The 14,168-nt window shown below is 65.2% G+C and overlaps 1 protein-coding gene across 4 annotated transcripts; it reads left to right on the forward strand.

The window, feature by feature from the left end:
- Positions 1-394: 394 nt before the first annotated feature.
- Positions 395-13,801, forward strand: FGFRL1 (fibroblast growth factor receptor like 1). Of its 4 annotated transcripts, none has more exons than XM_074320009.1 (7): positions 395-686; positions 1,152-1,246; positions 10,456-10,728; positions 11,777-11,857; positions 11,951-12,235; positions 12,307-12,660; positions 12,735-13,801. In XM_074320009.1, the coding sequence occupies exons 2-7, from the start codon at positions 1,168-1,170 to the stop codon at positions 13,157-13,159; spliced, it is 1,497 nt and encodes a 498-aa protein (XP_074176110.1). In that variant the 5' UTR covers positions 395-686; positions 1,152-1,167; the 3' UTR covers positions 13,160-13,801. The 4 variants fall into 4 exon arrangements, with proteins under 4 accessions (XP_074176110.1, XP_019568042.2, XP_019568044.2 ...); XM_019712483.2 differs by lacking the exon at positions 395-686 and adding an exon at positions 962-984; XM_019712485.2 differs by lacking the exons at positions 395-686; positions 1,152-1,246 and adding an exon at positions 1,334-2,519.
- The last annotated feature ends 367 nt before the right edge of the window (positions 13,802-14,168 follow it).

The following is a 14,168-nucleotide window of genomic DNA, read 5'->3' on the forward strand; positions in this document are numbered from 1 at the left end:
TCCTTCTGGCCAACCGGATGGGGCTGGCCAGAAGTCAGCTCCGGGGATGCCGGGGGAGGGGGTGCCCTCAAGTTGAGGCCTCAGTTGCGGGCGCGGACACCTGGCGGTGCAAGGAGCCTGATGGGGGCGGGGCCGGGGCGGACCCAGGAGGGGGCGGGGCCGGGCGGGGCGGGGCCGCGCCCCGGGGAGCCGCCCCGCCCGCGGGCTGCCCGCACCGCGAGGGTTAAGGCCCCAGGCCCGGCGGGCGGGGCGGACGCACCCGCGGATTGGAAGAAAGTTCGGGCGCGGGGCGGGGCGCAAGGCGGGGCGGACGGGCCGCGGCGCGCCGATTGGCTGGAAGTTGTGCCGGGGCGGGGCGCGTGGCGGGCTCGGCGCTCGCTCCGGGAGAGTTGACAAAGCCCCGCAGGGAAGGACGCCTCGCGGCGCGCCGCCCCGGGCCCCTCGCCCCGCCGCCCCGGGACATCGGCGCCGACCCCCGGCACCTGGACGCGACCCCGCTGCCTGCCCCGCCCCGAACCCCGGCCCCGGCCCCGGCCCGAGCCGCCCGCGCCCAGGTAGCGCCTCGCCGTCCCGAGGCCGGGCCCGGGGGCGCGGGGCGGCGGGGTGCGGCGCCCGGGGCGGCGATGACCGCGCAGCACGCCCCGCGGGCCCGGCCCTGAGCCCCGCCGCCCGCGAACCCCGCCGAGGTGAGCCTCTCCGCGCGTGCCCGCGGCCCCGGGAGCCGACTGGGAGGGCCGGGGTCCGGGGCGCAGGCCGGGAGGGTCGGGATCCCAAATCTGGTGCCGCCGCCTCTCCCGCCTGCTCCGGGGTCTGCGCGCCCCGCCCCCGCCCGGCACCCCACGTGGCCCCCCCCAGTGCAAATTTGTCCGCTAATGGCGCAGGCGATTATCTGCGGGGCCGCCGGTGTTGTGTGTCCCGCGGGCAGGCCCGAGTTACAAGCGCCAGGAATCCAGACGGTGCTTGGAGAGGGGCGGCGGGGAGGCGGTAATTAGTGTAAACCCTTTGTCTGCTTTGATACCCACGTCTCCCGCCGCCGCTTCCTCCGCCCGGAGCGCGGGCCCGCACCCCGACCCCCGTGGCCCGGAGCTCTAGGCCGGAGTGTGGCGACCCCCGCCTCGCGAGCCAGTGACCGGCCGCCCTCATACTCCCAGGTCCCGACAGGCCGAGATGACGCCGAGCCCTGCGTTGCTACTGCTGTTGCCGCCGCTGCTGCTGGGGGCCCTCCCGTCGGCAGCCAGCGCCCGAGGTGAGTCCTGGCGCCCAGCCCGGCGCCCTGGCCGCCGCGAGCGCCGCCCCTTTCCCCCAGGCCTTCAACCCTGCCCCAGTGCCCGCCTGGCGTGTGCCTGCGCCCCGCCCCTGCGGGCCCTGTGCTTATGGCCCCTCACCGGCCAGGCACCTCAGGTAACCCACGGGGTGCCCTCAGCGAACCCCCAGTTTACCCACAGGAACCTCCAGCTCACCCACAGGATCCCCCAGCTCACCCACAGGGCCACCATTACCCATAGGATCTCCCAGCTCACTTACAGAATTTCCCCTCAACCTCAGGGCACCCCCAGCTCACTGGTGGGGCCCCATGCTTGCTGGACACAAACAGCCACCTGAGTAACTGCAGTTGAAGGCAGCTGGTCATTCTGGATTCTTGGGGAGTAGGCTGTTTGGCCACAGTGGACCCAATTAGGCCCCTGGGAGCCTGCAGAGACCCCCATAGTGGCCAGGGTGGAAAGTAGAGACCATGGGGACATTCTTTGTATTTGAGACTCATGACCCAGCCCTGTCCCCCTGTCCCCTGGGCCTGCCCACCCCGAGGAAGGTACAGAGTGGGAACTGTGTGGGGGTGGGACCTGTTTCAGGGCAGACCCCAGGACCACCTAGTTCAGGCTGCATACCGTAACTCTCAGCCTGCACCACACCAGGTGTCCAAGTGGCTAGGCCCGAGATGCCTCCTGAGGGGCCCCTGCCCCCAGCCCCAGCCAAGGGTGCATCCTTGGCAAATGGGTGACGGGTGCCCATGGACTTCTGCCCGCCATGCTCTGTGCTGGCCTCCCCTCAGCTAGGCGGGACCGGTGGCCGGGCCGGCCCTTTGGGTGTGTTGACCACTCAGGATCGTCCTTGCCCTGTCCACCAGTCCTCTGAGGCTTCGCACCCCTCCCCCGCCGCTTGGCGGGCACACCGCGAGCCCAACCCGGCCTTATATGGCCACGTTCGGGTGTTGGGTGGCGGGTGGCAGCCCAGGTGGGACTCATGCCATGGTACCCCCCCTCCGCCTGCCCTGCGGGGCACTGGCCGGCTGGCTTGAGGGTGGGGGCTGCCCAGCATGGCTGAGCTGGGCAGCACCCTGGGCACTGCGGGCACTCAGGTCATGCCCAGCAAGGTCCCCCTGTGACCAGCGGCTCAGACTCTGATTCTTCTTTTATCTGCTTGGACGCCCCCATCCCCGCACCTGCCTGTCCCTGGCCACTTGGCCAGCCGTGAAGCTCCGGAGGCTGCTGTCCTGGCCTGGTCATTGGTTGGAGCCCGAGGTGGAGTGGGGGGTGGCAGCGGGTAGCAGGGCCTGAGTTGGCTGAGGGGCCCCAGAGGAACCACGCCCTGCTCTGTGCCCCTCAGCCACGGCCTTGGGGCTGTGCCGGGTATACAGCCCCCACCCGGCTTGGCTGTACGCAGTGAGGGCCTGGCTGCAGTGGGAGCTGGAGCCGCCATCCAAGGGCAGGGCCTCTGTGGTTTGGGGTGGGGGTGGGGGCACTCTTCCTGCATTGTGCTGGCTTCTCCCCAGGCCTGGACGTGAGGGGTGAAGTTGTTGTGGGCCCATCCCACTTCCTGGGGCGAGCAGGCCCAGTGTGGACCTTCTTCAGGCCGGCAGACCAGTGCAGAGGGAGTTGGGATTTTTTTCTGAAAGTCGTTTCCCGTGGTGTCACAGTTTCTGGAATTGGTGCATCTCTCGACTTGGATCATGTTTTTAAAGTTCCCCTTTTCCCAGTTTCACAATCTTGGTGGGTTTGTCTTAAACTGTTTTTTTTTTCAAATTTGACAAAAGATGGGATGGCTTTCTCCATTTCCATTTTATTTCTCACAGTGGGAGCTTGAGAGGTTCAGAACAAAATACTTTTCACAAGTAACTTTGGAAGGAGTTGTTTCAGGGGTTTTCTGAGAAGTGCCACGTTTGAACTTTTCCAAGGATGGCGCAGTGGAACTGTCTCTGAGCAGCCAGCCCTGAGGTCACTGCCCTGTCCTCTGGACCCAGCCAACATGCCCTGGGTGAACTGAACGCCGATCCCAGGAGGCCAGGTCCTTGCAGCTGGCCCACACACGGGGTGCCCCAGCCTTGTGGGGAGGGCGGTCTTGGGGCCAACCCCCTGTCAGGGCTGTGTAGGGAAGGGTCTGCCCGTGTGTGTGAATCAGCGGGAAGATGTGTGGCCACCAGGGTGGCTGTGGTGGTGTGTGTGGGCACTGCCTGACCTTGTCCTCTGGCCAGGCTGCCAGGGGCCTCCTCCCTTCCCCCCAGACTCCATGGGCAGCAGTGAGACTGAGGTGGGTGTATGGGAGCCAGGCCCGGGTGCTGTGAGGTGGTGGTGTGGGCCAGCCCCTTCATTTGCCTCTCTGGCCAAGGGAGAATAAATCACTGCCCCCTTTTGGGGGAGGAGGGAACTGTGAACAAAGTGGCCTTTGGCTGGGCCTGGAAATGCCGGCAGGCTCCCTCTCCATTGTGCATGAATCAATGGGCCTCTGGGCTCCGCCTGCCTCAGCCCCACCAGGCAAATGCTACTTTCCCCTGGCAGTGGCCCCAGCCTCTGGCTCCCCGGGCCAGAGCCCAGGCACCACTGACTGGCTGCTGTAGGCTGGAGCACTTGCTGCCGGCTGCCCACCTTCCCTGCAGCTGGCCACGTTGGCCTCCTTTCGTGCCTCTGTGCTTCGTCTGGTGACTGCAGCCTGGTATGTCCCAGTGATGGTCTCGCTGGGCAGGTCTAAATGTGGAGGGGTAGGGGTGTCCAGGCTGCTGTCCCCACACCCCACGAGCTGCCCCCCACCCTGCCCAGCATCCACGCTTCTTAGTGCTGGTCACTGGGTGCTCCTGGTCAAGCCCTGGTGTGCCCAGCCCAGCTGCTCTCTGGGCTCTGTTCTGGGCTACAGGACGAGGCTGCAGCCCAGGGCCCACAGTCCAGCGCAGCTGGTGGGGGTAGGGCAGGGGCATGCACAGTGCTGTGGGCATCACGGGGCCAGGCCAGGGCCAGCCTAGAAGGAGAGGTGGGTGCTGGTCAGGTGAGGACAGGGAAGGCCTCCAGGTGGGCATCTGTGTGGGCAGGGGCAGCTCACCTCGGCCAGGGCAGATATCCAGGGGACACGAGTGAAGGTTCAGCTTGACTGGGGGCCGTGAGTGGGGACAGGCCAGGGCTAGGCTGAGAGGCTGATTGGCAGGGGAGTGCTGGGAGGGAGTTTCGGGGGTGTCTTGGGTGGCTCCCTGTCCCCAGTGTGGAGTCCTGGAGTCTTTTCCTGCCATGCCCACACTGGGTGGCTGGGGGCAGGGCCTGGAGGCTGGACGCCTGGGCCTGCACACCCTACTCATACAGACCGACCTCCTGGGGTGAACCAGCATGGGGTGAGGGCTTCCAGGAGATGTCCCCAAAGCCGCAGGCAGTTTTGGGGGTGGGGGGATGCTTTAGCCTTAGGGCTGCTGAGACCCTGGGCTTCCCATCTTGGCAGGAAATAATTGCCTTTCTTCCTGCCTGCCGAGTTTATTTCTGAGAGATTTACACAAGCTGTTGAGTGGCTGAGGAGTGAGTAATGGGGCCTGCAGCCTCAGGGAGCTGAGCCCACTCTGGCCCTCAGACCCCCCGTGTGGGCAGGCGGGTGGGCGGGCAGTGACCCCGCTGGCTCCCACAGTGCTGAGCCCAGCAGAGTGGGGGCTGCAGGGGGTGCATTCCTTGTCCGGGGCCACAGGCCACTGGCCTCGGGGCTACCCTGTGGGTCTCTGCAGCCACCTGCCCCTCCCAGGAGGAGACGGTGGGGTGCACTCTGGAGCACCGCATACATGTTGCCCTTGAGGGCTGTGTGGCCTGTCCTTCAGAGACCTGCTCTGGGTCGGGGGCCATGTTGTGCGTGGGTGTGAGGGGCTCTCTGGCCTGGGGGGTCTCGGCATGCTCAGGCAATAGGGTGGGTTGGGCTGTTAAGTGCATGAGCTCTCACAGCAGAGGGAACATTGGTTCTGCCTAAATGCTCGATTTCTGGCCCAGGGGCTCCAGGCTCAGGAAACGTTCTTGTCACACTTGCCAAGTGACAAGGGGACCTGGGTCAGGGCCCATGGGGGATGGGGCCCCTTGGGTGGTCTGGGTCCAGCTCTGGCATTCAAGGGAGGCCCCAGAAGACAAGGGACTTCTCTGGGTTCCTTGACAGCTGGGGTGAGGCAGGGCCCCCCTGGGGAGGTTGTGATGGGGACCCGAGGTCTTAGGTAAGTGGCATTTGTGAATTGCAGAATGGGTGGCAGGTGTGGGCAGCGTGGGGGGAGGGGTCAGCTTGGAGCCTGGTGGACCTGGTGAGAGCTGGACATGGGGCGGGGCTGCCAGCTGTCCCGCTGAGCCCTCTGGTGGGTGCCGTGGCAATGGGTCTGGGTTCTACCCTGGTTATTGCCAGCTGTTGGCAGTTTACATGGGGTTCCCCCATGACAGTGGCACCATTGGGGACACTGTTCCCCCTGGGATGGCGAGGAGGAGGATCCCTGTGGCCGAGGGTCTGCTGAAGGTCCACCTGAGGCCTTCCAGGGAAGGGAGCAACCTGAGGCCCCCAGCCTCCCTGCTCACCTTCTGCTCTGCTGGGCAGTGGGGAGTGGAGTGGGGGGCTGGATTCTCCAGCCAGCTGGCTTGCTTGGTGGGTCAGGCTGTCCCTCTGCCGCACCCAGAATGGCCTGGTTTCTGGGGCAACCACCTGTCCTGCGGGTCTTACCAGTTCCACTACAGATCCTGTGGGTCCAGCCCCCGGGGGCCGCCCTGGGCTGGCCGCTGACTAGGAGTGTGTGTGTGCTATGTTAGTACGTGTGTCTGGTCCCCGCCCGCCAGCCCTGCCGTGACTGTCACCTGTGCCTCCTCCTCGGGGTAGCCCTCTCCTGCTCCCAGGCCTTGCCTTCCTGGCAAGGGTGCTGGTCCTGGGGCCACCATGTCTGGGCCTTCCCGACTCAGCCCCTGCACCGATGTCCTCCAGTTGACACGGGTTCCCCCACCCCCATCCCCAGGGAGTGCTCACCTGCCCCAGCTGGTGCAGGGTGTCCAGGCAAGCCAGACTGCCCTCGGACCAGGTCCCACCACTATCCCCAGGCCACTTAGCTCCTCCAGGAGGTCAGTGGCTCCTGGACAGCACCCACAACCAGTCCCAGCATGCATAGCCTGATGCCTAACCACCCCTGGCCAGAGAATCCTTCCAGGCTGGAAATTTCTGGGGCTTTGCAGGGCTTGCTGGGGACAGGGCCATCCCTGATGAGCTGGCCAGGCGGTTCCTGCACACCCTTGCTGCCACCTGTGTCTGCAGCTGCCGGGGTGGGCATCGCCATCTGGGGGCTAGTGTGGGATGGGGCCTGACTGGACCCTGGTCTCAGGGCCTGGAGGGGGGTGGTGCCTGGTCCAGCCCCTCTTGTAGGGAGTTTGGGGTCAGCAGGTCAGATCCACATGGCTCCTTGGGCAGTGGGGAGAGGCAGAGGCTGATGCCCCATAGCCAGGCCCCTGACAGACTGTGAACAGAGCAGGGGCTTAGGTGCTGCTCAGATGGCGTGGCGGGGACAGGCCACCCCAAAAGGGGTGTGGGAACCCTGGGAGGTGGGGGAGGGAGCAGGTTACCAGGTGGGTAGTCATTGCAGAGGCTGTGGGTCAATGAGGTGTGTGGTGCTGAGCATGTGGCAGCCCCTACGGCCTGTGGAGACGACATGGGGTGGGCTGCAGCTGGGGTCCTGTCCCTTGTCACCCCGCCCTCCATCCCAGCATTCTGGGCCCACTGGGGCGGGAGGGGCATCCACTGGGCTTACAGAAGTATCTTGTTTTACTAAACCTGAGGAAACTGCTCCCAGCCAGGAGGGATACGGGGTGGGCCTGGGGATCTCAGGTGCTCAGAGGTGGGTTGTGGTCCAGAGTGGGGGGGTCTGCATCTACTGTGAGTGTGTGGGTGTGTGTGTGTGTGACCTGGGGGTCTGTCTGGGGCAGAATGTGTCTAGGGGGCAGAGCATGGGACTAGGGACCGCGTCTGGGGGACAGTATGGGTCTGGGGTAGCATCTCGGGCAGAGTATATGTCGGGGACAGCCTTTGTGTCTGGGGGACAGCATCTGGGGGTAGTCTGTGCATCTGGGGACAGCCTCTGTGTCTGGGGGGCAGCCTCTGTCTGGGGGGCAGCCTGTGCGTCTGAGGGACAGTGGGGGACTGTGTGTGGGTCTAGGGGACAGTGTCTGGGGACAGTATGGGTTTGGAGGCAGTGTGACAATCTGTGTGTGACACCTGAGATTGGGGTGGCAGCTGGGAAGCCTGGCCATGTGGGCTGGGTGTGAGGCCTCCAAGCTGCTGCACCTTGGCCCCCTCCTGGCACCCCAGTTCCTGGCCTTGTTTTCAGGGCTGGTGGGAGGGAAGGGAGGAGAGAGGGCTTGCAACTCCTTCCCTGTCCCTCAGCTCCATGTTCAGCCCCCAGCCCCCATCGAGGGATGAGACCCTGACCGGCCTCCACGTGGCCATCTGCATCCTGCTGGGCCTGGACCTTCCCAGGGCTGTGGCTTAGGGTGTGTGCAGGGGTAGGGGCTTCCTGGAGGGGGTGTTCACGGGGGGGACGGGCTAAGTTTGGGTGGAGGGGCCGTGGAGGAGCCATGGCACTGCTGGGAGCTTAAGCCTTTCCTCCTAAACACCCCCCCCCCCCCGCCAAGTGCTTGAGGGCCTCAGCCCTTGCCTCAGTTTCCCCATGGCTGAGTGGTGGGACACCTGTCCAGGGGCACAGTGGGAACTCGTGTTTCCCAGACTGAATATAGAGCAGTGGCAGTCACGCTGGCAGGCAGAACTGGGAGTCAGTGTGTGTGTGTTTGGGGGGGCGTCCAGGCTTCCTGCTGGTGAGCCTACTGGGGTCTGCAGAGGTGTGGGGGTGCCCAGGGGCCGGGCCTGGCCTCAGGTCCAGCATGGGGTGGGCGGGCTGGCTGCAGGGGAGGGGAGCGGGCTGTTTGCTTTAGGATAAGGCTGGCTCCAGCCTGCCTGTTCCCCAGCGCTGCTCACAGGGCGGCCCTGGGGCCACACTTCCGGCCGTCTGGCAGTCACTTGACTCTGTCCCTCCCTCCTCTCCACAGTGACAAAGGCATCCCGACCTCTGCACTACTAGCTTGTGGCTCCTGCCACCCAGTAGGTGCTCCCCACTCCTCAAGCTCTCCTGCCTGGGGGTCAGAGGGGGGCTGGCGGTGACCCCCAGCACGACAGGCCTGTCCTTTCTCTGCCACTGAGCAGGCTCCTTCGGGGGGTAGGGGTGTTGGACCAGCCCCCAGTTGTGTCCCCAGGATGGTGTTGGGACCAGCAGACCCCCGGGGACTGTGCTTCAGGCCGGCACTGCCCTCCCTGTGCTTCCTGAGCAGCTGCGTGTGTCCATGTGTGTGCACGTGTGTGTCTGTGTCCAGGTGTCAGCCCAGGAGGCCCAGGGCAATGGGCAAGCTGGCGGGGGTGGCACCCTCATTGTCCTGCATCCCGCGGGGCCCCCGTGAATGGTGGAGTTCCATGCAGTGACAGGTGGCAGACAGGCTCTGCCTGAGAATGAGGGTGGGACCCTGGTTGGGCTGGGGGACCTCGGGACCCTGCAGCCCCTTCCACTGCAAGCTGGGTGGGGGTGGGGGTGGGGCTGCAGATAATTGAGTAATTAGGGAGAGGTTGGTCTCAGACACCTCCCACCTCTGCTCTTCTAGGGGTGGGGGTGCTGGTGAGGAGGGGGCTTGCTGGGGACAGCCTGGTGCCCCTAGTACACTGTCTAGGAGCCCCGTGGTAGGTGGGAGGTACCTGAGTGGGGGCAGGCTGTGGGTCCCCAAAAGCCTGGGGAATGGGCTTACATCTTGACCAGGTGGGCTCGGTAGAGTGGGGTGTGCCAGGCGGGTGTGGGTGAGCGAGCACTGGGGCTGGGAGGGGCCCGTCCCCCCAACTCCCAGCCCCTGCCCTTTTTGTTTGTGGTCCTAGAGGGATGATGCCCAGTGTCACTGTCCCTCACAGCCCAGCCCCCCGTCAGGGCTGGGATCGGAGACTGGACTCTGGACCCCTCCTGACCTGGGAGCCCTGAGACGCCTGAACCCTGGGCTGTCAGCTGCCTCCATACAGATGGGGCCTGTTGCCCCCCCACCACCACCCAGTGCCCCCAGACAGAAGTGGTGACAGAAGACAGTGCTCTGTGATGGTCCCTGGGAGGTGGGAGATGACGGGTGAGAAGCTGCTGCATGAATGTCTGACGGACCCACAGAAGCACTTGGGGCCTGGTTGCAAAGGCCCAACGTAACCAGCTGGTAATTGCATGTGGAAGAAACACTAGCTGCTTATTAAAAACACATGCTGCCCTCAGGCCCTGTGCCATAGCATCCGGGAGCAGCCGCCATGTCCTGGCACCTCCGCGAGGCTAGGGCACGAGACTCTGGCCCTTCTGGCCTGGAGTGGCCACAGCATGAGGTGGATGCCCCTTGCCAGCAGTTGGTGGGCGGGGTCATGGGAGCCTCAGGGGGCACAGTGAGGGGGGCGGTGACTGTGCCTGAGAGCCCAGCACCCTCTGGGCTCAGAGCCACAGCCACAGGCAGGGCCTGAGGGCTGGCCAGGAGATGGCCCCAGTCCTTTGTGATACCTGCAGTGTCCTTCTCAGCGCACTGCCCTCCAGGCCTGGTCACCCTGCTGTCCTTGCACTGGACTCCAGAGGCACCAAGGCTGGACCCGGGCTGGCAGGGTGGGAGTGGGTTTCTTCCCACTGGTGACAGGCGCCATGGCCTCAGCCTAGGATGTGGGCTTCTTTCGTGGGGGGCGGTGGGTGGGGACTGCCAGCTGGACGGAAAACCTGCACCTGGGCCAGCATACCCAGCCACTCGCCTCTAACCGCAGGGCCTTGGGATCATGCCCTTCCCTCCCCGTTAGGCCACCTGTTGGGTGTGGCTGGCAGCACAGGCAGGTGTGGCCCAGGCACACAGACAGGCACAGACGGGCCACCAGGCACAGGGATACCTGTGTTTGCCCATGGACGTGGGCCTGTGTGGGGCCAGTGAGGGGCACAGGTACTCCGGTCCCTGAGCCATGGCATGTGATGGACCCTGGTTGCTGTCGAGGAGGAGGGCTCCACGTTTTAAGCCTCCACCGCTTGTGCCGGGGTATTGGGGTGGGTCCTGGGTGGGGACCATAGGAACGGCCCCTGCCCTGGGCTTCTGTCGGCACCTGTGCTGCCTCGGCTGCTGACCCCCTGCCAGACCCTCCTCCTGACCGAGCCCTCTGACTCGTCTACAGGCCCCCCGAGGATGGCAGACAAGGTTGCCCCACGGCAGGTGGCTCGGCTGGGCCGCACCGTGCGGCTGCAGTGCCCCGTGGAGGGGGACCCACCGCCGCTGACCATGTGGACCAAGGATGGCCGCACAATCCATGGCGGCTGGAGCCGCTTCCGCGTGCTGCCCCATGGGCTGCGGGTGAAGGATGTGGAGCGGGAGGACGCGGGTGCCTACGTGTGCAAGGCCACCAACGGCTTTGGCAGTCTCAGCGTCAACTACACCCTCATCGTGATGGGTCAGTGGTCGCCTGAGTCAGCCTGACCCCAGGGGTGAACCTTCACTGTGTGACCCCCGCCCTGTCTGAGCTCAGCCCACTGTTACCAGGATGTCCAGCCACCTCCTCTGGGTCCAGGAAGGCACCTGACCTGTCACCACCCCCAGCCTGGGCACCTTCTCAGGGACCCTTCCTCCTGAAGGGTGTGCTGACTTGGAGCCAGGGCTAGCTGGGGGGCAGCAGGAATGGGTATTGGGGCCCAGGGTCGTGGTCCCACTGAAGGGTGGGCTGGGCAGGCTGATGGGCCCTGGGGTTGGCCGTGACTTTGAGGCTCTGGTTTCGGAGTTCAGAGGGGTCTCCCTGAAGCCAAGGCCTTGTGTTCTCTTCTGCCTCTGGGGCCCAGGCTTGGGGACGGGCGGTATCACCTGTGACACACCCTCTGCTCACTGGTACCAGGCGCTGGCTCAAGGTGTGGGTCCCTGGGGGCGGGGTCCCCTGGGGGTGGGTCCCTGTCAGGAAGAGCCTGACCCTTACTTCCCCCTCACTGGGTCCTGGGTGGGGGCCTGCAACAGCCTGGCCTTGGGGCTGGGCTTGGTGGAGGTGCGGCTGTCCTGGGAGGGGCATTGCTCAGCGTGCCCCACCCCCATGGGGCCTTCTCTGGTTTGTGGAATGGGAACACTGCGGGTGCCCCCCCACGTCCTTCCAAAGGGGAGGGTGACAGGCGGTATGTGAGCCATGTCAGCTCACCCAGCCCTCGGCCCCTTGATGTGGGCTAGGGTTACTGCAGCTGCTGGCTGGGCCTGCCCCTCCTCCCCTGGACCCTGCAGACCCCCCGGAGCCGGGGTGGGGGGCCAGCTCTTGGGTCCCACCCGCGCCTGTCGGGGTCACCTGCACTCAGGGAGTGGGCTGGGCAGGCGTTCTGCCCAGCTGTCTCTGGAACTGTGAGATGTGAGTGTGTGCCCATGGCCTCTGCCTGCGTTTCTACAGCTTTCCCAGCTGGGGTCTGGGAACTAGCCAGGGTTGGGTGGGGGGGCTTCTGGGGCCCCTCTCATTGCTCTCCCCTCTGCAGAGGACGCCAGCCCAGCCAGGGAGAGCCTGGGGCATGAGGGCTCCTCCGGGGGCCAGGAGGACCCAGCGAGCAAGCAGTGGGGTGAGCGTGGGGCACGTGTCACTGTCATCCTCGGGCACAGGGCGGGGGGCTGGCCCTGGGGCCCCGCTGACCACTATGCTGCCCACCCTGCAGCACGGCCCCGCTTCACGCAGCCCTCCAAGATGAGGCGCCGGGTGATCGCACGGCCTGTGGGCAGCTCTGTGCGTCTCAAGTGCGTGGCCAGTGGGCACCCGCGGCCCGACATCATGTGGATGAAGGATGACCAGGCCTTGACACGCCCAGAGGCCAGCGAGCACAGGAAGAAGAAGTGGACGCTGAGCCTGAAGAACCTGCGCCCAGAGGACAGCGGCAAGTACACATGCCGTGTGTCCAACCGCGCTGGTGCCATCAACGCCACCTACAAGGTGGACGTGATCCGTGAGTGCCGGGCTGGGGCTGGGGGCTGGCGGGTGCCCTGGGGGCCACGCCCACACATTGTGTCCCCGCAGAGCGGACGCGCTCCAAGCCTGTGCTCACGGGCACACACCCCGTGAACACCACGGTGGATTTCGGGGGTTCGACATCCTTCCAGTGCAAAGTGCGCAGCGATGTGAAGCCGGTGATCCAGTGGCTGAAGCGTGTGGAGTACGGCGCTGAGGGCCGCTACAACTCCACTATCGACGTGGGTGGGCAGAAGTTTGTGGTGCTGCCCACGGGTGACGTATGGTCTCGGCCCGACGGCTCCTACCTCAACAAGCTGCTCATCACCCGTGCACGCCAGGACGATGCGGGCATGTACATCTGCCTGGGTGCCAACACCATGGGCTACAGCTTCCGCAGCGCCTTCCTCACCGTGCTGCCAGGTGTGTGGGCCCCCCGCCCCCGTCCCACCTGGGCGCCGGCGACATTCCCCTTCACTCCCTCTTCCGTCTTGCAGATCCAAAGCCGCCAGGGCCTCCCGTGGCCCCCTCGTCGTCCAGCACGAGCCTGCCATGGCCCGTGGTCATCGGCATCCCAGCGGGCGCCGTCTTCATCCTGGGCACTGTGTTGCTCTGGCTGTGTCAGGCCAAGAAGAAGCCGTGTGCCCCCGCGCCCGCCCCCGCTGGGCCTGCACACCGCGCGCCCGCACGTGACCGCGCTGGGGACAAGGAGCTGCCCGTGCCCCCCGGCCTCGGGACCGCCACTGGCCTGGGGCTGTGTGAGGAGCTTGGGGTCCCAGCGGCCCCCCAGCACCTGCTGGGCCCCGGCTCTGCTGCTGGCCCCAAGCTGTACCCCAAACTCTACACAGACGTGCACACACACACACACACGCACGTGGAGGGCAAAGTCCACCAGCACCAGCACATCCACTACCAGTGCTAGGTGCTGCCCCGGGGGCGGGGGCCACGGGGAGGGGTGCCGGTGTGAGGCGCGCACACCACCACCCCACCCTCACGCTCGCCGCCTTTGGGAAGGCCTGCGCCTGTAACTCGGCAGCGCCCGTGCAGCCATGGGCAGGTGGAGCCCTTGGCCTGTGAGGGGGGTTTCACGGGGGCCGCTGTCACCACCCCGGCCTGGCAGGAGATCTGAGAGGCGCCCTGGATAAGCAAAGCAAAGCCCCCACCCCTGCCCAGGCCTCGGCAGGTGGGTGGCTATTTTTGCCACCGCCTGTCCTGGGTGTCCAGGAGTCCACCAGTCCCCTGGGCCAGGGGTCGGGCTTAGCAGTCCCGGGGCCTGTCCTGAGAGGCTGGAGCCCAGCAGGGGCTGCCTCCTGTGGCACCCAGTCTCTCACTGCCAGAGGGAAGGGGGCCTTGATATTTATATTTAAGAAATTAAAATAATAATATTAATAATGATGAAAGGAGGGCTGGGCCACAGAGACCTGGCCTCTCCTGGGGCCGGGCACCTGTCACCCCACTGCCCAAGGTAGCCCCAGACCTCTGTGATTTTATATAGAGTTTGAGCTGAAGCTTCGTATATTTAATTTATTTTGTTAAACAAGAAAATGTGCATCCTTTTCCTCTACACTTGTGTTTCTGCCTCGGTCTGTACAGGCGTGTACATGTGTGAGGCCCGGGTCTGTACAGGTGTGTGTACATGTGTGAGGCCCGGGTCTGTACAGGTGTGTGTACATGTGTGAGGCCCGGATCTGTACAGGTGTGTGTACATGTGTGAGGCCCGGGTCTGTACAGGTGTGTGTACATGTGTGAGGCCCGGGTCTGTACAGGTGTGTGTACATGTGTGAGGCCCGGGTCTGTACAGGTGTGTACATGTGTGAGGCCCGGGTCTGTACAGGTGTGTGTACATGTGTGAGGCCCGGGTCTGTACAGGTGTGTGTACATGTGTGAGGCCCGGGTCTGTACAGGTGTGTGTACATGTGTGAGGCCCAGGT

The sequence above is a fragment of the Rhinolophus sinicus genome, linkage group LG02, assembly GCF_036562045.2.
Source record: "Rhinolophus sinicus isolate RSC01 linkage group LG02, ASM3656204v1, whole genome shotgun sequence".
Classification (NCBI taxonomy): Eukaryota; Metazoa; Chordata; class Mammalia; order Chiroptera; family Rhinolophidae; genus Rhinolophus; species Rhinolophus sinicus.